Below are 21,297 nucleotides of genomic sequence, written 5' to 3' on the forward strand. Positions count from 1 at the left end.
TAAAGTTTGATATAAAAACATATCACCACACAGTGTGCATTTTAGCTTTTTAGGGGTACAGCAGAGAAATTCAAGTGCAGAAGACAACCAAAAAGTTTGTTGACTAATAAAAGATGGGCCTCAGCTCCTCTCAGAACATTGTGTAATTGTGTTTTACAGACATAAACAACAATTCAGAGTGGCCTGACTCTCTACTACTTTTTTTATTTCAAAGACTTTATTAAAAATACATTCTCTTAATATTATCTTAACTTCTAATCAGCGCAATAGAAGCAATGCTGACTTAGCGAACTCATTAAAGCAGTGTAACATTACATAAGGAATAAAAGCGCTGTATGGATTCCCCGCAACACGGAGTGACTCAAAACACTCAAGCTGTTCATATTATGAACACAAGGTAAGAGTGCCACAACTACTCACAGCGGTGAGGAATAGGTTGTTCGTCTCTTATGTGACTGCGCGCCCACTATTTATTGGTTTGACCCACGAAGGGCGCTGTGAGCAGTCTAATAGAATTACAGCTGTCTACACACAAAGGTAAGGACACTTAAAAGGAGGATTCATGGCTAACAGGAGGGAGGGGAGTGCAAGCTGCTGCGAGATAATTTAGAACGCCACTTCTCCACAGATGTCTGAACCCAAAATCAATTAGAAAACTTAATTCAACATGCTTTATCTTCTAAGAGCTCCCACAATACAATACCTGCATTGTGGCACTTGCAATGAGAAACAGTAGTCCCCAGGTGTTGTGTGAAGCCTCTAATTGTTTGACACATGCTTTGAGACGGTTTTCCTTCTCTGCAGGGACAGGTACGTTACACCGACACACCACGCTAAATTAAGTTTCATTTTCTCAGCTACATTTACATCCAATTAGACCCGTAAGACTCCTCGGGGGGTTTACAGTCACTCCAGGTCTATATGTAGGTATACAGCATTCACATATAAACTAATGCCAATAAGAGAACAGATGGTGTGCAGAGAGTCAAGGGTAGGTGCAGCCAAAAGTATAGGGTGACTTCAAAGAGCTGCATGTTTGTTGTGTGTTTCAAATGAAATTGAAAGCCTTTATCTCATCCCTCTGAATGTCAGATTTGCAAACTTTAAAAGTTGGTACAATGCAATTTAGGCGTATACGTGGCTCATTTAAATATAAAGCAGCGACTACATATGTCTTTAGTCTCCACTATTCTAATTTAAATGGCTTCAAAAGATATTTTTCTCATCATAATAATTACTTAGAACAAATATGAGGTCCATGGCTGTGCAAAAATGATATACGAGTGCAGCTCAAACAATTATAATACTGTGAAAAAGTTAATTTTTATTAAACTTATTTCATAAAGATAGGCTTTTAAATATCCTTTATTCATTACACATAAAGTGAACCATTTTAGGCCTTTTGTGTTTGAGTTTAAATGATTATGGTTTATAGCTAATGAAAACCAGAAGTCCAGTATCTCAAATTATTTGAATATTCCCCAAAATCTTATATTTACAGTTCAGAAACATCCAACTTCTGAAAAAAGTATGTTCATGTACTCACTCTTTACTTGGTTAAAGCTCCTAAATCATGAATTACTGCATCAATGCGGCACAGTTGCTGAGGTGTTATTGAAGATCAGGTTGCTTTGATGGCAGCCTCTGTTCTTCTTGATTTTCTTTCCGTCACTTTGCTGCTGGGATGTTGCAAATTCCCCTTGTGGGACTAATAAAGGATATTCTCTTCTTTTCTTTTGCTAAAATAGGTTCAAAATAATGAACTTTTTCACAATATTCTAATTGTTTGAGATCCCCTGCTTTGTTTGGATAACATAATTATGTTGTGGAACAGCCGGAAAATAATGAAAACCAACCAATAATTGACTTAAAACCACAGCTTACCTTCCTGGGTTGAAAATCGTACTTCACACAGTGCTGGAAACCTTTTCCTTTCGACTTGAGCGACGTCACAATCAAGCAGTTACCGACGAAATGTGCAGAGTAGCCAATGCCCTTGCTGGTGCGAAAGCTGTAAACAGACACATGCACGCCGCATATCATGAGCTGCAAACGTGACAGTGCAACTTTAATTCATTTATCCGCAAGCAGGAGATAACTCCCAAACAACTGAGGCGGAGGGATTTTGACTACCGAGTTATGAAGCCTGCATATTTGGTGATGAGGATGGCCTCACTTTAGTAATGCTCCCAGTGTCTAATCCCTCCACTCTGATACACTCGACTCCACATAAGATATAAAACATCAGCACTGAAGAAATGCAACCCGTACACAATGTAACCAACCCACACTCTGTGCACACAACCTTGCAGCACCACAATAGTTTTCCATTCTTTCCGAGCTTGGACTGAACATCTTTTTTACTGCTGACACATACTCAATACACTCCTACAGTCTTTAGGTCTATTGCAGTGTTCCCACTTCAAAGACCCCCTCCACCACCACCCACTGGGATCATCTAAAACAAACAGAGCTCTTTGTCAAGGCAGATAAAGAGAGTATAGGCTTTTACTCTGTGGGGAGGTTGCAGGGCCAGAGAGATATAGAGCCCCACACCTAGCTACCACTGAGCCAAGACGCTCCGGTGGACAAGCTTGGTCCGCGTCTGAAGATACAATTCTTTTTTTGTTGTCTACATGCCCCGCCACTGAGCTGTGAGGCACTCGGAGCAGTGCATAAACAGGATTAGCTTGGCATATCTCACCCCTTTTTGTGACTGTGTCAGTACGGAGTGGCTGCCACATGAATACCAACATCTTAGCTTAGCCAATATTTCTTTTCTCCTTTTTGATGTTGCACATCAGAGAAACACAGAAAAAGTCTTTCTAAGGTGAGTAGATTCTTTCATTCAGACTGTTAGATCCAGATAAAGTAATGGCACCCAGCAGATGATAAACACCAAACTAACTGTTTCTAACCAATTAGTCTCCGCCGTAAGCAAACTCTACTGTTTCATCTTTATTATCCACTCTCTTTTTCATTCCTTCCCACAACTCTTTTATGTGCCATTGTACTCTGTGATTTTTTTTCCCTCCAAGTTCCCCCCTCAACAAACAGAAAAATGTGGCAGCCAAGTATCACTGCACTTTTGGGTTATTGATTTAAACACTAATTATCCACAAGCCTCCTGCAAGAGCCGGTATGCGAGCCTTATGTGGTAGATATTCAAATTTAAATTAATACCTCTAGAGTGTCTCCCACCGCAGCGATCCACCTCTACAGCAGACAGTTCCAGCCGCTGTAGTTCATGCCTCCACGGGTTTTAATCTCAATAATCTCACTTAATTCCCCTCTTTCTCCATTATAATTCATGAACATTATCTGGAAAAATGAAGCCCTTTCACAAACCACATTGCATAAGTGTTTCCAGTGTGTGAAAAATAGTGTCTTTAAAACTAGTTTAACCTTGAAAAACAAGTTGCAGTCATAATCTGCTTAGATGAGAAATTCACTGCAGGTCACAGAGTATCAGACAGCATACTGCTTTGTCAATAAAGCTGCTGGTAGCTTCATAGGTCTCTGAAGAGAGGATATGATTTCAAATACGAAGCTTAAGCAATTAGATTGATGAAAAACAGGAACGTGGAATTTTCCTCTCTTTGGCGTCATAACGTGGATTTACAAAATCCAAGGGAGAGACGGGAGCCGTATGCTTTTTGTGTACTCACCAGTAGAGATATGGTTTGTCCTTGTCAACATTGATGTTATTCAAGGGATCCATTCTGAACCAGGTGTTGAATGTAAAGCCATTCTGGTAAGGCCACTTTGCAATAGGAGGTAAAGCAATTGCCTACGAAAGCAAAATATAGCGAAAGACAAAAATCATGTAATATGAGAGAAAGAGAAAGACCTTTTCCTTTAGTCAGTTAGTTCATAGTTAAAGTAGTGTACAGTAATACATCCCATAGAAATCAACTTGAGTCGGTGCAAAACTAAGATGTTTTTAACAACTAGTGTGACTAATATTTATTTTTAAAAAATGATTATACAAATATGCATGTTGTAGTTAATTGATCATAATGTAATATTTAATAACTGTTATAAAATTGCAAATATGTGCTACGGACCAGCTGATGACATTATGTGTTCTTTCTTGTGATGAGTGTTATATGATGGCGAGTGTCCAGCGTCTTTGAAATGAATTCAACAGTGATTTTAGGCTCATTGGTATTTGGGTAATTTTGCTGTTAATCTCCAAGATTCTGGAGAAAGTAGTTTAAAACAAGCCTTTAACAATGAGTGAAACATAACTTTTAATGACATTACTGCGATACCTCATTTACTTGTTGATTAAAAATGCAGCAAGCCAGGAACAAGATGCAACAAAGCCTAACGGATGGTGGAAAAGGAACTGCACAATATGCTCCACTTTTTAAGCAAGAGTACTGTCCTAATAAAGCCATTAAATCTTTCATATGCAACTATACAGGGTGCCAAGGATATGCGGGACACATTTTTTCAATCTTTACCATACATTACTGTACGGTTTAAGATTGCTACTTGTGCTGAGTTGTTAGTTTCTACATTTTTTTGTCTTGGTAGCCTGCCCTGTTCTTATTTTTTTGGTATCAGAATGCACAACTCAAGAAGACTTACTGCTGCGCTGCGACCAGGAAAGTTGAAGAAGGCATCTGGACCGTGTCTCTGGGGCATTTGATTCAGCACGGACAACATTTTGACCGCATGCCTCGGCTGCAAAGGTGGCAAAGAAAAGAGAGTGTTAGCAACACAGCTTTCTGGGAGACCGGCTGGACCGTAGCCACTCAAAATCTTATCAGTTACCTCATTCACTCATTCTGCAGTTAGTCAGTTACAGAACAAGCCCCAAACAAATCTGTGTTGACGGATCTCTGGAGGCAACTCAAGTGACAGTGTCAAACCGCCACACACCTGATATCACTTACCCAGAGGCCACCTTCTCCTCGCAACATGCTGAAGAGCAACTTCAGCTCCTTCACTGTGATGCTGTAGCTGGCCAGCACTCCCAACATATCCACCAGCAAGTCTTTACAGCGAGATGCACAAGGAGAAACAAGAGGACAAAGAGGAGAGGGAGGACAATCATCAAACGCAGCTGAATTTCAGATTTATTATAATTCATCCACTGTGCACAGAAGAGCCTCATGGGGGAAAAGTATTCATATGCCTCAACTTCTGAGAGAACTGTTTCACTTTAGTTTACAGTTCATTGTCTGTAAAATTCCAATATATTTAAGACAGAAACACTTCCACTGCAGTGACATGGAAAATGACTACATCAGATCAGTATCTGCGAGCATATGGTAGGTTGAAACACTGCAGTGAAAATACATTTAAAATTCATCAGGTGCAGCCTGGTATCATGAAATGGTTTACGAGTAACATGCCAAGAGCTCAACCTCGACTTTTCTCCCCCGCAGACTGCGTCGTTCGCAACCTCCCTTGTTTGTAACTCCCCTAGTGTGAAATCATCTTGTTACTGTGCCTTGAGGTTTGGTTAAGGAGAAGTGTCAACCTGATGGTAGTGCCAAATTTCATGGCAATGTGTCTAGAATTTGACAAAAGAAATATTGAGTTTCTGCTTCTAGTGGAGAAAAAATAACTGCAGTATTGAATATAACTACAATATCCTGGCTGGATTAAAATGTTTCATAAAGCTGGCACTGAGGTGACTATTGATGAAAACTCACAGTGCTATCTTTTGAAACTCACTTTTATTTAACATTTACTTTGATGTGCCATTGTGGTTTTTTTTTTTTTGCAATAATTAATGTTTCAAAGAATCGTTAGACTTTTTTTGAATCACTGACAAAAACAAAAGAGAATGACAATGATTAAATAGTTCTAAATTAAACCAAAAAAAAGTGCACTGTGAGCACATCTTTCTGATTTGCCTCTTTCATAGTCTCTACGGTCACAATATGTTTAATGGAGCAGTAAAATTCACTGCAGGCTTCCTTCACTGTTTTATGTATGTGCATGAGTTTGTTGCCTTTACTACGGATGAAGCGGTTTGGAAGTTTACTGACATGAACTGTCTGCACCTGAGTGTCTATCAGCAGTTTACTGAGTTACATTTACAAAATCAGGAAATATATATTTTTTACACCTTTATTATTATTTTATATATTATCTTATGTATATACTGAACCTGTACGTTTACATACAAGCGCAACATGCATGTACTTTCGCACTACTTAGTCAGTACATTTTTGTAAACATTCACCTGCTTAATTACAGTGTGCAATGACTAAAGGAATTCAGATAGAATCTAGATATTTGGTAGAAGGCTGCTGTGAAGAAGTGACCTTGATTCTTTTTTAATGTAAAATCCATATTGCAGTTTATGCTCGTCTATTGTCAAACAAGCTGCAGGACATTGACATGATAATCGATCTGCATACCTGCACTTCTACTCATTTTGAACAAAATAAAGACCTGCTTGCATCATTATCGTACCTGCAATCATGTCTTCCACGGAGCTCACTTTGAGCAGCACCTGCTGGATGAGCCCCACTTCGGTGCTCGTTTGCAGGTTTCGTACGCTTTTTCGAAGGATGGCAGTGAACATGCTCCAGATTTCCGCCTGGCAGGTGATGTCACAGTGCTCCAACAGCTCCACCATGCAGCCGATGCTTTCTGCGTCTTGGATAATGAAGTTTGTCTCCAGATCAAACTCACCACCCACCAACTGCAAAAAAAAAAAAAGGTGGGACAGATGAGGAATGTGAGAAGAAATTTTATTTTTATGCCTCTCACATGCAAATTATATTCTGTGTTATGCTGACGTAACTTGAATCAAACTTGCTGCTGGATTCAGCTTTCAAACCTTTTCTTGATTAGGATTGTTTCTATGGTGGAAATTAACCAAAAACACAAAAACTTCAGATCACTCAGATCATAAAGGGTTAGCCTGTTCTGAGACATGAATATCTCTTGCCTTCTATAAGACTTTGATCTGAATTTAAGCACCTATGAAAATAAAACTTTCTAGAATTTAATGAAAAGAGGAGGGAAATCGAGTCCCTATAGTCCCACTGCCCCCTTTTAAATCACACATGATAATCACTATTAAGAAAAGTAGAAAACAACAATCAATAATGCAGCCCTTCGAGTCCAAAAAGCATGAAATTAGCCCTCTAAAGAGGTGCATGGTATATATGGAGCATACTGACAACAACTTGCTGGTGGGCATCAAAGCAGGCAGCTGGAAAATGGACCTAGATACCCACTGCACATTACTGTGATTGACAGGTAATAGCTAGGTGAGAGAAAAAAGCAGCCTAAAGTAGCAGGAGACTATTCCATGGAGATATGAATCGAGCCTTGCCTCAACCATCATCAGATCTCGGTTCAATTACATTACAATGATGTGTATCACTGTGCTGCTTGGACTTTAAGATCTGAGAGACAGTCTTTGCTGGGAGTGCAGTGGTTGTGCAGATAAAAATAAAGTCGCCGCCATGCTACACTCTCTACATTGGGGCTGCACAACATATTATATTAGTATGGATATTGCAATGTGCATGTGTGAAACAGTCACATCACAGGAAGCACAATTTGAAGTGAGGAAAATTAACTGAAACACATCATGTTACAGCTTCTTTTTTTTTTACTGCTTGATACCCAGTTCTCATTTTCCAGGACTAATCTAAAAGTCTGATAGAACATCATTTACTTTGATTTAGGACACAATTTATGGACATGCAGGCTCCACATGTGCACAGAAAAACGAGCAAGACACAGAGAAAAAAAAACCTGAAAAGACATGGTTGCAGAAAGAAATGGCATGTCAATTAAAAGGACATGTCAGCTTGTACTTTTTTGACCATTTCAATCAGCACCAAAAAAGCTGCATGTATTGCAAAGCCAGATCAACATGTCACTCAAAGCATCAAACTATTTCGGTTCCCTTTGCCAGCATTACACCATGTAAAATAGGTTCCAAACAGCTTTTTTCAAATAGTTTTTTATGCGCTACGCAGATGATTTCCCAACAAAACCACTCTAGGATGATTAATTATTTCCCAATAAAGTTATTCAAGTCATCCGGTGAAAATTCTTATATTTTTTTTATATCGCAGTATATAATCACTGGAAATGAAATATCCAGTTCACGTGGCCCTTGTGTAGATCACGGCAGTATAAGTGACAGAATTAATCCTAATCAAGAATAAATTCAGCCACTTAGAAAGGCAACAAAAAGGAAAAAAGCTGTTGCCGTCATATTTTGAAAACCACCCCAATGCTGAAATTCAAACCAGACATCTTCATCACCGAGCCCAGAGAACAGAGGCATTGTTCAGTGAGGCACTAACAGTAACCGGAATTCAGAGCTTGAAAACTCATGGGGTGGAGGTAATGCGCTGCCTGAGTCGGCTCAGTGGACAAAATGTGCAGACGACTTCTATAAAACCAAACAAGCTGTAACAAGTCTGTCTAAATATAGTCATTATGTTAACTGGTATGGAAAATTAACAGACTGGTGGAAAGCTTGTTGTCGGTGCGCAGACGATTCTCAAAGCCAAACTGCCAGTTTCTGCCACCACCTGCCTGGTGCCACTATGCATGTCCTGCTGCAGAATGCCAAACACAGACTCCAATAAAGCAGCGTTTTGTCGCTTCATATTTCTGTTGGGTAAAACATGCTGCATCTGGTGGCCAAGTGTAATTGGGTGAGCACTTTATTTTGCACAACAATAGCAGTTTGGTAGCAAAATCTGTGATCACGCCAGAAGGTCTGATCAGGCATACAGAGGAACGGCTGGGCGTTTTATTCACATCTTACAAATAAACTCGGACATTTCTTTAAGCACACTGATATATAACAGAATGAGACAAAACAAAATCAAAAATACCTGACAGTGCTGAATTAACGATGACAACCACAGTTTGTTTACACCTCAGTATGTTTACTAACCGCCGTGTAGCATAAAGAATACTCATATATTAAATGATTAATGAAGAAAAACAGACGTTTTAGGTTAGGTTTTTAAGGTTGTTTGTCTGTCGGTAAGTTAAAATCAGACAAAAGGCTCTCCTGCTGCAGCCACAATGACGGTTATCACCCAATAGCACATGAAAGAGGAGAAAAAGAGCCGTGAGGTCTAGACTAAACCTCATCATTCTTCAGTGCTATTGCCATTAATCACACTATTCACAGGCATGTCACAATTCTGAGAAGTGGTGTAATTGCAGATTCGGATCCCCAGAATAATTTTCAGCCATTATGTTACAAGAGGTAAATAAAGACATTAAATCACTGATTACACACTTTACATGTGGAGAGCAGAGTTTATCTGAGCCAAGCAAAAAAATTCAACAGAATAAAATCAATGTGCACTTTGAATACCACTTAATTTAAGTGATGTAAACCCCATAATCAATGTAAATGATCAAAATCAGGGACAAAGTGCTGCAGTATTTTTTTTATATATATATATATTACAACAGAACAAACATAGCTCCTACATAGCGAATGCAACCTGTATAGTAAAATTCATGCTCCACCAGCACAATCCACCAGTCGTGAAATATGCAGAGAGTATAGTGGTTGCATTATAAACTTACCTAAAAAAAAAAAACAAGTTTCTAAAGATGTATATGGACGTTGTGGTATATATACTCCTGGAGTCAGAGCTGTTTGTTGCATGTAAAACTACCCTCAACTGAAATGATTGCAGCTTCAACAGGGTCAGGCAGAGGTGTCTGATTTGCTCCTCTTCTGCTTGTGAAATAGTCAGGTGGTGATTCTGCATCAGAGTTTAAGAGATCCTTGTTGCCACTCATACTGGCAGGCTTGCTTTAAGGGAAAAAAAAATCTGGGAAAGCATATTAAAAAACTGTTTGCATCAACTAGAACTGATCCGAACAATTTGTTAGATTTGTTAGATTAGGATTCTATAACTACTCTTAAGGAACGGCTTCTGCTAGAAATAGGGGGGGAACCTGCCAGAAAGATCTCTGTAACACACCATTAATCAGGGCTTCTTGGGAGAATAGCCAGATAGATTCCACTCCTAAATTAAAGGCATATGGCAGGCTGCCTGGAGTTTACTTAATGACACTAGACATGACAGCATAAGAAGAAAATATTCTATTATCTGGTGAGAAAGAAAAAAAAAATGGAGCATTGGCCTGAACATCACGAGCTAAACTAAGATGAAGCGAGCAGCACGGCTCATCACCTGGCTAATACTGTTCTAACAATGCAGATAATGATGGCTGCAGCACAACCAAGAGGCCTGAGGAAAACAAAGCTAAAAAGGTGAGAGGTCTTTGAAGAAAGCCTACAGATGGCATCAGAATGAGGATTCACCTTTCAGTACGACAATGACCTTTCAGCACACAGCACAAACAATAGTGCAGAGGCTTCACAGCGTGTCTGAATGTCTAGTGACCAAGACACCAGGCAGCGTCTGGAGGTAAGCCTGTTTAAAAATCTTTGGAGAGACCTGAAGAATGCTATTGCTTTGACTGTATCCATCCAGTCTGTCAGGAGCTGACAAGGACTCCACATAACAATGGCACAAACAGCACAAAAAGTGTGCTAGACGGTAAAAGCATACACAACTTAAAGGAGTTTCTGCTGCAAATCTTGGCTCTGGAGGGTAATAAAGAGTCTGAATATCGAAATAAATCAGACATTTCTTTGTTTTGCTGGACTTGTAACATTTCAGACATGTTTTACTTCATAACTTACATCTATATGTGTCTGCTGTGACGCCGTATATAGCTTATTCCATCTCCACTTAAATGCAAAGATGAAATATGCAAGGTAAGTTTTTCCCAAAACTCTGCCGTCCAAATTCAGTGTCTCATATTCTTTCTCACTTCCTGCTGGTTCGCCAGGACCCAACAACAGCAGGAGACACTGACAGTGAGAGAATGTGGCTGCACACTAATTTATTTTGCGCCTATCTCTCTACCCCTGATGGTTCCCGATGATAGAACACCGCTAGCCTTGGTCTGTTTACCACGGCTAAACCGAACGGCGGCTCAGTGTGGTGGTGAGACTTGAGCCTCTCTGCTAAATCCTTTACTCGCTGACACTCAGAGATGATAGCACTATCAGCAATCTGCACAATAAAACTCCTGCTTTCTGTAAGACACACTGCTCATAAATTCTGATGCAAATGAGTCACGGCGTTCATAGAAAGAGGTTAATTTCCCAATACTTCAACATACCCCATTTCCTACTGGGCTACTGCTCTGATTTATAGTAGAGAGTGCTGCTGTATTTGTTTAATTCTATGTATTAAAAGGCGAGTATGCTCCTCAGTGAATGTATGAATTAATTAAAGGCCTTTTCTGCTCTCAGAAAAGAACTTTACAAGACGTACAAGAATATAAGCAGGGATTCCTCACACCTCATGCCTGAGAGAAGCTGTAAAAAGGTGGTAGTTTGTTCAAAAATGGTATGTAAACCCTGCAGTCTAACTTTGAAAAACTACAACTGAAATGACCTTAGATAGATCAGTATTTAAATGATAAATGTGGAACAATGCGTTGCATTATGTAGGTGTTTACTACAGGTGTGCATGTGGTTAGTAAGTTGCCATGAATGTGTTGTAAATCGTTCGCTGTTCTCATTTCAGGTGGTGATTTTAAACTTAGCTGGACTCCAGAGTGAATACTGAAAAGTATGTCTAATTTAGCACAAAGAAAATGATAGGAATCATTTTCAGTGTCATCCTTTTACAAATAAAAAGAATACATAAATTCTCACATAAGCCAAATCTCCACAGTCTGCAGACAGTTAATTGATAATATAATAATGACACCCGTACAGTTTCCTCATCCATATGGGAGAGACTATCAGGTCCGTATTGTCATTATATGTGGTTTAGAGCATCCAACTAATCCAACTAATGATTCTATACATAATTCTCTTTTCTGTTTCGGTGTCTGGCTAAGAGGAGGAAATTGAAAAGTGATGGATTTGTCGCGTCTTTCAGGCGCTACAAATGTTTGAGGTCTGCGTTGCAGCCGTAGCAAAGGACGACTTGTCAGTCAGCAGCTTAAGCATTTATCATAGTCTTTGCACGCCCATTCAACCAATCTGCATTCATGATGTTTCCACTCAAACACAAATGGAATTAAATCTTTCGACAAGTCTTTGAATGCACCGCAGTTCAACATCAAAGAGGCATGGAAGTTTGACATGGAGTGAATGCGCTAAATGGCAGAGGAACACAAACACACAGACTGTTACAGAAAATCACAGCCACGTGGAAGTTAAATGTAAGCGAGAGAGGCAAATTCAGCAGCCAGCAATTCATACTGTATGATGCAAGCACCCATGTGCTGGTTTTAATCAGGGTTCTGCAGACAGCGGTAAAGCTAACCCATTTCCCTGTTCCCAGGAGAGCGGCCCACAGAAGGAGGAAACCTGCTTCGTGTAGCTACGGCTAATCATATAATTTCAATTAAGAATATCTGCTCCGGCTTATTAAGACGCCCAGAAGCTCAGTGGAGCTGCAGGTTGATGATTTGCAAAATAGAGAGGGAGGTTATAGAAACAACACCACAATGTGAGGCAGGAGGGTAGTTACACTTAAATTAGGCTCTAACTGGTATCTGTGCAGCTCAAGCTGGCAGATGTCAGGGTGGCTGCAGCACGGCTGAGTGACAGCAAGCTCCGTTCACACTTATCACCAAGAGAATGCCTTACCGTTCACAAACCAGAGGTGAAACCAGATCAGCAACCATGTCTTTCAGTCACCCTTGTGCAATGGGCGATCACTCAGCTGCTCACAAACATATGAGGTTAGTCGCTTTCACCTGGCTGGCTTGCCAATAACGAGATCCTGTGATATTACAGATAACCCAGCAGAGCTTGAGGAAATGAAAAGCGGCTAAGCTATGTCAGTGATTTTTGTTTTTACTGCGCTGGGAATAACAGTCCACTAAGCATGCATTTATTTTACTGCACAGCAAAACCAAATATTGTTTATATGAAAGCAATTAAGGTGTGTGCTTAGGTCACTTATTTATCCCTGTGGACACTCTTTTAGTGAAGCAAGGTTATAAGCCTCAATCAAGAATGTTTTTTGGGGGTTTTTTTCCCTTTAAAAAATAGCATTTGTGTCTCATTGCCAGGAGGCAAAAAATTAAGAGAGTTACATCTGAGCCCTCAAGAATCCCTCCACTTTCAGCTGCTTCTGATTAGGCCAGAGCTAAAGGCTTGCTGTCGCCATGGTGACGGGCAGCAAAGATTGGACTTGAGACAGTTTCCAAGGGAAGCCTACAGTGGCCACTAAATTGGGTGAAAATAAATAGAACTGATGTCCTATTTACAAAGAGTGCTGGTGTAGTGTGAGCGTAGCAAGGAGGAGTCCTCGGAAGAAGATGTGGAAGGTCTTCCCTGATGTCTAAAAATAAAACGCGTTGCTGGTTCAAAGACACATTCAACTGGACCGCTGGACAACAGCGGACATAAGCCAATTCTGTTGACCATGAATTCTGTTATTATGACACCTTTCTCAAAAATTGTGTTTTTACCCACTCTTTTGCAAGAAACTGGGTGTTCTACAATGAGAGAATGCATTGGTTTGATAAAAATTCTGATATATAAATGTTAGGTTTGCTCATTAGGATTGTTTTGAGCACCAAAAGGTTAGCGGTAAGTGTTCACGAAGCTTCAAGATATGATATTCAGTCATTATTGTGTTCATAAGCAGAGGTACAATCCACAAATCAACCAAAAAGCAAATATTTGAATTCAAAAGGACAGTATGACTTGGTGGCTTCTTGTAGCAAAAGCACCGTCATTACTTGGAATACTTGGAAAACTCTGGTAAAGTTCAGCTACAGAATCAGAAAAGCCTGTAGCTCACTTTAACAGTAAAACCTATTCAGTCAAAGGGATAAAGTTGGCTGTAAAAATGTGGTATGCAGAAGTTAAGAGGAGGAAACAATGAACTGACCATTCTGTAGCCAAGTGCTTAGCACAACCAGAGGGAGCTAAACACAAAACACAATATTCATACAGAACACTTGGATTTTGCAACAACTCTGCTCACTTCTTAACAAAGAAAGTATTTTAAGCAGCCATGAGACAAAGGCCGACAAATGTGTCTGAAGTGTAAAAGACTTAAAAGCAAATGTTATGTGATGATAACACAATATATTCACAAAGAAACACCGACATAAATAACTAAAGAAGTAGACCCACGTTCTTTTTGAAATATGTCAATAAAAAAATAATGAATACTTTTGAAATACCTGTATTTAAAATTTTGCATCATAAAACAAAAAAACAATAGACTTACACAGACAGGTAAAAAGTATTCCCTCCATCTGGATCCAAACCATGCAAACTTGGGCATGTTTGCAGTCAAATAAATTATATAGATATAGCATATAAAGCAATTAAAAACCTAAAGCAACTGAAGAACAGAACTAAGACTGATAAGCCTGGAATTTTTTTTTTTCTTACACTTGGCCAAGAAAATAAGAATAGACAAGCTAATTAATAACTCAACTACAAAAAGTGTGGAGCTGAGAACCATATGCAAAAAATAAAACTCAAATTAATTTGGAAAATCGTTTCTGCAAGAGAATTTCCTAAAGCATGAAGGAAAAGAAAAATTACCAAACTGGTGGCCAGAGCCCAACTGCTGACCTGACAGTTATTAGCGTTTAGTTCCGGGCTGTCATAAACGTAGAAAAATGTATGAAGATTTTATGCAAACAATAGCATGCAGTGGGACAAAATGGACCTGCCACTGCAGGGAACAATTCTAAAGAGTTAAGCTGGAAGTCTACCCAGGGCCATTCTTTCTTTAGTTTGAAAATGTCACCAAAATAAAGGTCAAGCCATTTAAGGCAGAGGGGTGCAGAACGTTGAAAGGGGAGCGTCAAATATATAAGAAATCAGTTTATTGCTTCTGTGGTTCCATTGAGTTTGATGAATGGCCTTCACACCAATGCTGAACTATGCTAATGACCACACTAATGCCCTATCTATCCATTCTGCTTCACTGATGAGTTAAGCACACGACAGAGCTGCGGACTGGCTGGAAGTGAGAAAATAATTATTCTCTCTCCCTTTAAAAAGTAATAATTGTCTAATGAACACAGGGAGATATCCCTTTCTCTAATCATGAGCAAAACTTTAATGACTTTTTTAAGACACCAGAGTTAAACTTTTCAAAATACTGTATAACTCAAGATACAGTTTACTTTGTCGTTCATCTGCTGACATGCAAAGCGCTTGACAAGGTGAACTGATAGGATCATTTCAGCTAGATGTATCTTTGACTGGAGCAAATTATAGTGACATTGTCGGCTGTCTCCCTCCTTTCTCACTGAATATTGCTCAAAATGTGAGAGAACAACTGCCATCTGTGACTCATCTATCAACACACTTGAACTACAAGTGCAAATCAAACAATCTGGAAAACTGCAGCAGTATCTGGAACAGCTTCACAACAAGGTCAAGTCGCTCCCAGGGACCTCATGAACGAGATGCCCCTTCACCATGGGCACAAGTGAGCAGAATAATGAACTCTATGTCAACATGCCAAGAAAGAGCATTTTGGTAATGCTGTGCTTAATTACAGGTGAAATGACGAGTGTTATATGCAGTCGTGACTCGATAATCTGATGCTAAATGCAAAATCTTCTTTGATGTCAGAAAGCAAAGCTGTCAGATTGTCAAGACGGAGGTCGAGATACAAGGAGGGCTTGATGCTTGAAGGGTCATTTGATGTTAATATTTATTGTTCATAGTTGTTATAATAGTAGGGCTGGTCTGAATAGTACTTTCAGGTCTCTGGATATTCAGGCCCAATTAATGATGAATATCCAAATATTCGGCGCGATCGGGGGGGCGCTTCGACCCCAGAGGTGTGCTCCGACGGGGTGGAAGTGGCCAGAACACACAGGCAGTACTTGGCTGCTGATGCTAGTTTAGGATAGCGGTCCCAGTTCTGTTTCCACCACCAGCGCAACCGTCACCATCCGTGTTTACTTTGTAAAGACTGAGCACGCTCACTGCGTGTGATGCGCCATGTCCTCTTCTGCGCATGCGGGACACTTTTGGGTCGTATGAAGTTCACACAGCAGATTACATACAAGTTGCATTTAATTGGAAATGTGAATGAACTCACAAAAAAAAATTGGATTTTACAAAAAAATCCATAATGAGCATTAAGTCCTGCAGTCTGAACGTAGCCAATCTATGGGATTGTTCAGTCAGATAATACGCCGTTATCCTTATTTGTGACATAAAATGTCATGTCGGAGTTGGAATCCAAGGCTGTCACTATGTTAAGGCTAATTTTATGGGTTCCATTCGTATTTCCTTAAAACTTGTCGGATAGCAAGGTTTTAAGATTGTTAAGGGTTGGATTATCGAGTCACGATACATACATATACATACAAATATATATACATAAGTTGTCTTGCATTCAATTTAGATTTCATTCCAGAAAAAGAGGAAAGAGAGAGTAGAGAGAGAAACAAAGTGAAATACAGAGACACAGAGAGAAGAACTTGCAATGAATATGAAAGCCACTGGAGTTCGACAGTAGCACAGGACTATATCTTGCTCCTGACATGCTTGAGAGACTGAAACACTTGCTAATTTTTTCTGCCTAATCATGATGTATATTTGCAATGCCACCATCACGCAATCATGTGAAAACTGCATCTATTTAACTCGAGCCAAAATTTTAATACTGGCCTTGTGGATTACTGAATGACTACAACACAGGGATGTTGCACACACACTTGTCTCTGATTTCATGCCACAACAATAACAAACACAGTCAGAGTCTGTTGCAAATCAACCAGTCACACCAACAGACATCAGCCAGAAGTAAGACCCAATCATTTCTCATTTTGCTACCGGCTACAAAGCAGATGTGTCCGTCATAAGCACTAAATAGACAGGTGAGCGCACACAGAGCACATAATACCCACTGCATTATGCCCACTGCCTTCTGTGTGACACCTGCAGACTCTCCTCTCCTTCACTAAAAATTAAACTCAGTCTAACAGCCACTAGACAGCAGCCACCTGCTATGTCTGAATTTCTGAGTACATCTCGTGCCATGTACAGTCAGAGTGTGGATACACAGGGAGACTATATTTGACATCCATATGTCTGACGGTGGTGGACAAATTTGCCAACACTTGTTTTTCGCACAGCTCATTCAACAGTGATCAAATGCAGAGGAAATGTGCTTTCAATCAGCAAAAAAATAAATGCAATTAAATTAGCGGAAACAAATACAAACAGCAGCATTTAAGTTGCTGGGTAACCTGTTTCAAAGCTACTATTACAGCCGCTACATTATAAAGTGGGACTTGCGGGAGCATTTATACGGCAAACCTAAACAGGAAGGTTCAGCGTTGAGCTGCATTTAAATAGAGATTAGCATAAACCTACCAGTAAGCACTGGGAGGCCTGGAGAGAATGTGACCTGAATTAATGACTAACTCCCTGCATGTGACCACACTGTGATAGAGACGTCAGGAGGGCTGGTGTATTGTTTGTGGAAACACTGCTAAAGATTTAAAGATTACAGTGTTTATGCTTCACTGAACCCGACGCTTGCAGCATACAGATGTGGTTAACAAGCCTCCCAGGAAACTGAAGATGAAAGGTGTTTCATAATCACTCCGTCTAACGGGGAGTCCATCAGCGAGGATTTTGGAAATCTTTCCAGCTAACACAGTCACGTTGTGTTACTTCCCTTCTCCTAATTTCATTAAAGAACAGCATCAATTTATCATCTTTGTGTAAACATCTGTTTGTTAGTTTAGCGAAAACTTTCCACATTCTGATTATGAGCTGGGCCAAAGCTTAGCCACAGAAGATCAGTCTGAGCATAGCCGCGGAAATTTACAAATTCCGAGACGATACACAAACAATCTGCCACATAATCCTTCATTTTCCTGAGCTGACACCCAATCTGTCCTCCAACAGTTTCTGAAACAACTGCTGATGTCCAAAAGCCACAGACACCAGCCATTATGTCTGAATTGTTCTGAAGTCTGACCTAAGATTAGGAGACGAGAGGAAGAGAGCGACACTGTGTTTGTTTGTGAGTGAAGTGGAAATAAGGCTGGCAAAGAGTAACATGAGCCAATATGTTTACTGAGTGGATTTCATTAAAGGAGCAGCTGATGGAAGATACAACAGAACAACAGCAGTCGTACAGAGCTCAGCGGGAGAGTGTGGTTGAACAGGAGACAAAAACAGAGAAAGGCAAGACTTACAGGCCACACTGTGAGTCAAGACAGCACAATCTCTTTCTATGCAATTGTTTGTATTCTACTCATTTATTCATTTGCACTTGCTTGTTTTTGTATTGGCTCAAAAGCAGATAAAACCTACAAAAAAAAAAAAAAAGTAAAAACAGGGAGGTTCAAATCCTGGAGCTGTCTGTGAGGGGGGACATATCTAACTACCACTGAGCCGGAAAATTTAAAACATAAGTAAGACTTCATAGTAAGTGAAGGCGGAGAGAAATCATGTATATAAGGCCCAGACACGGTTGACAGAGAGCAGTGTATCGCCTCATCTGATCTTCCACTCATCTTCTGTGCACAGCAGAATGACCGTGTCCCACCATGCATCACAGGGACCTCATATATCTCAGCTCATCTTAATCCTGGCAGTCTACAGCTGTATTAAATGTCCCGGCCTCTTCTGCCTGCCACAACATCAGCAATACATGTCCTTTCAACTTTTCAGATGGAATAACGGGGTTCTCCTGTAATAGCCAATTTATCAGGTGAAAAAAAAGAAAACATCAAACTGAAAGCACATCAACGAAAGTAGCTGTCAAACAAACATAGATTGTATTTTGACCTCCGCCCTGGAAACTCAGATGTGAGCAAACACACTGCTTTTCTCCCACACACAAACGTGTACAAGCAATAATTAATATCTTGGATAAAATAATTTGCCGCCGTCATTTCAGGCCCTGAAAATTTCTCCCTTAACTGACACAACTGTTTCAATCACAGAGAAAAGTATATCAAATCAGCAGTCCCTCAGCAAATGTTATTTGTGATCTATTTAAGAGGAAGGGAATATGTGATCACACAAAAAGACCACAGAGGCACAGCAACATGACCTGAATATTAAAAGCTTCTTCCACTGTCAAGTGTAAGAGACCTTACCTTGGGAAAGACGTGAACTCACTGTTTTCATCTTCTCTGCCAATAAATTAAATGGAAAATGAAATGCGGCAAATCTCAAAAGGCACAGAAAGTGCAATTTGTCTAGCTGCCTCGACTTACGGTAAAATCATTGGGTTGTTTGCTCATGCTTAAATTAATAGCGTGACTCCTTCTACCATCTTCATGAAAATAGACTAAATGGAAATATATGTCAGGTGTGGTGAAACCATTTAGTCTAGTGTCCCACTCCGTAATACGCACAGTTATTTAATTTGAAGGCGAAAGATGTAATGTGATTATTCATACTTTAACCAGTATAATAAACTTTCACCTGCCACCGAACAGCCAATGAGGGAATGTTTAAATCAAAGAAAATGTAAAACTGGACACTAATGGAATGGAAGGGTCTTGTTTTCAGAATATGAAACTAAATTATGCCCCGTAAAACAAAAATAATTACATTTTTGCAACTCAGATCATGTACTTAAGCTCATCAGTAAAGACTTTACTAAAACATTTAGGCTTTAAGGGCAAAGTAGCTGGGTCCTGTAAGATCCCCCCCCATGTGGAAAATAGTAAAATGGCTGATTACCGCAGTGATAAAGAGGCAGTTGAACAGCAGATTCTCGCAGCTCTTACCCTTGACACCAGCTGCCTGTCTTGATTTCAGCACCGAGGACAGCTCCCTTCTTGTGGAACACAGCGGAGAATCAGCATTAGACTTCTGACGTGCCAAACGGGAAGGTCCGCTTTAAGTGAAACTGACAGGTTTAGCTTTGTAACATGGAGTTCTCACTTTCTATGGATTCATGAATGTGTAAAATGCTTTTATGCGGTGTCTACACTGTCTACCCTTAGCTCCTCAGTTCCATGCCAAACCCTGTCATGCGGAGCAGCCAATGAACATAGAAATGAGGCCTTTCATCTGTGGCCAGTCTGGAACTTTAAAGCAGCCTGACTGATACAAACTAAAATGGGGATAAAAGCCCAATAAAGCCGGTCTGTTTGCCTTTGAATGCCACTTAAGGAAAGCGTATGAGACCACTTTGCCTTTGTTCCACTCTACTAATTAATCACACCTTTTAGCTGGCCACACTCAGTGGGGCAGTTAGTCAGAAAGCAGTTTGAGTCCAAGGGGGGAGAACTCCCAATGCCACGCTGCTCTTCCTATCTCATATTCACAGCTTACTGTGTGGCAACACAGACCTGTTTACTATTCTGGTGGGTTGTATCATGTGGTCGCTCCTCTAATCCCTTGAAATGCTTGGAATTGTCAAACAGGAGAAGTGCTCACCTCTCCAGAGGGGGAGAGGAAGAAAATTAAAAGGCAATCTTGCAGGAAATATATCTCGCAAAAGGAAAAAGGCTGTGCTGTGTGAGCATAGCTAGCAGGAAAGCCGACGGAATGATAGTGCTAGTCACAGAACAGACATCATCCAGTCTTAGTTGTAACCTGACAAGGACCCGGGAAAGAAAAAAAAAACAAAAAACGTACAGTCTAACTTGTGAAAGTGCCTTCGTCAATAAAGGATTCTTGGCCAATTTTTGCACCACAGGCATCAAACACTAGGGAAAGTGAAATATTTTGTACATCTTGAGAACACGGCCAGCCAGAGAAGCTGCAGACACATAAAGCTGCTGTCTAAAAAATACAACTGAGTAAATTGGCACCTACAATAACTTAGTTATAAATTTGACCCAAGACAGGTGGTCACCTTGACTGTACTCTGCACTGCAGCACACTCCTCTGTATACCTTTGCTTAGGCAGTCAAGTCCTGTGATATAATCCCACAGTACAGGACAAGTCAAACAAAAGCATCTCCCTCTCCATCTCTGAACACTCAAGTATCAACCAAGCTCCTCTAATTCCCAGTTAATTAGGCACATTAGATATGGAGCAACAGTTGTGAGCTCGTATTAACCCCGTTGACCTTGAGATATAATTTGGTTGGAATCAAGCTCACATTTGAAACACGTCAAGTTACTGATTTGCAGTGGATGAAGCAGGCAGCTGGGGGATCGGCACAACATTTGATTTTTTTGTGATTAGTCTGCACAGTTTCCTCCTGCTGAATAGTGCTGTCAAAAAACATATGTTCTCCTGATGTCTCATATATTGCGAGGCGCATCCATCCAGAAATGTGTGCTGCTAGTTCCATCTGGAGAGGAAAGAGGAT

The 21,297-nt window shown here is 40.2% G+C and overlaps 1 protein-coding gene across 1 annotated transcript in view; it reads right to left on the bottom strand.

Annotated features, from left to right (window-relative positions):
• Positions 1-21,297, bottom strand: part of LOC103353590 (neurobeachin-like) — a gene marked incomplete at its 3' end in the record, with an annotated part of 183,100 nt that overhangs the window by 135,223 nt on the left and 26,580 nt on the right. Inside the window, exons 2-6 of the mRNA XM_008276644.1 lie at positions 6,439-6,670; positions 4,905-5,005; positions 4,597-4,692; positions 3,669-3,790; positions 1,885-2,011 (exon numbers count right to left, since the gene is read on the bottom strand). Of these exons, the coding sequence (XP_008274866.1) occupies positions 1,885-2,011; positions 3,669-3,790; positions 4,597-4,692; positions 4,905-5,005; positions 6,439-6,670 (678 nt within the window). The remainder of the gene's footprint in view (positions 1-1,884; positions 2,012-3,668; positions 3,791-4,596; positions 4,693-4,904; positions 5,006-6,438; positions 6,671-21,297) is intronic.

This window comes from Stegastes partitus, unplaced genomic scaffold, assembly GCF_000690725.1.
Source record: "Stegastes partitus isolate 25-593 unplaced genomic scaffold, Stegastes_partitus-1.0.2 Scaffold78, whole genome shotgun sequence".
NCBI classification, from domain to species: Eukaryota; Metazoa; Chordata; class Actinopteri; family Pomacentridae; genus Stegastes; species Stegastes partitus.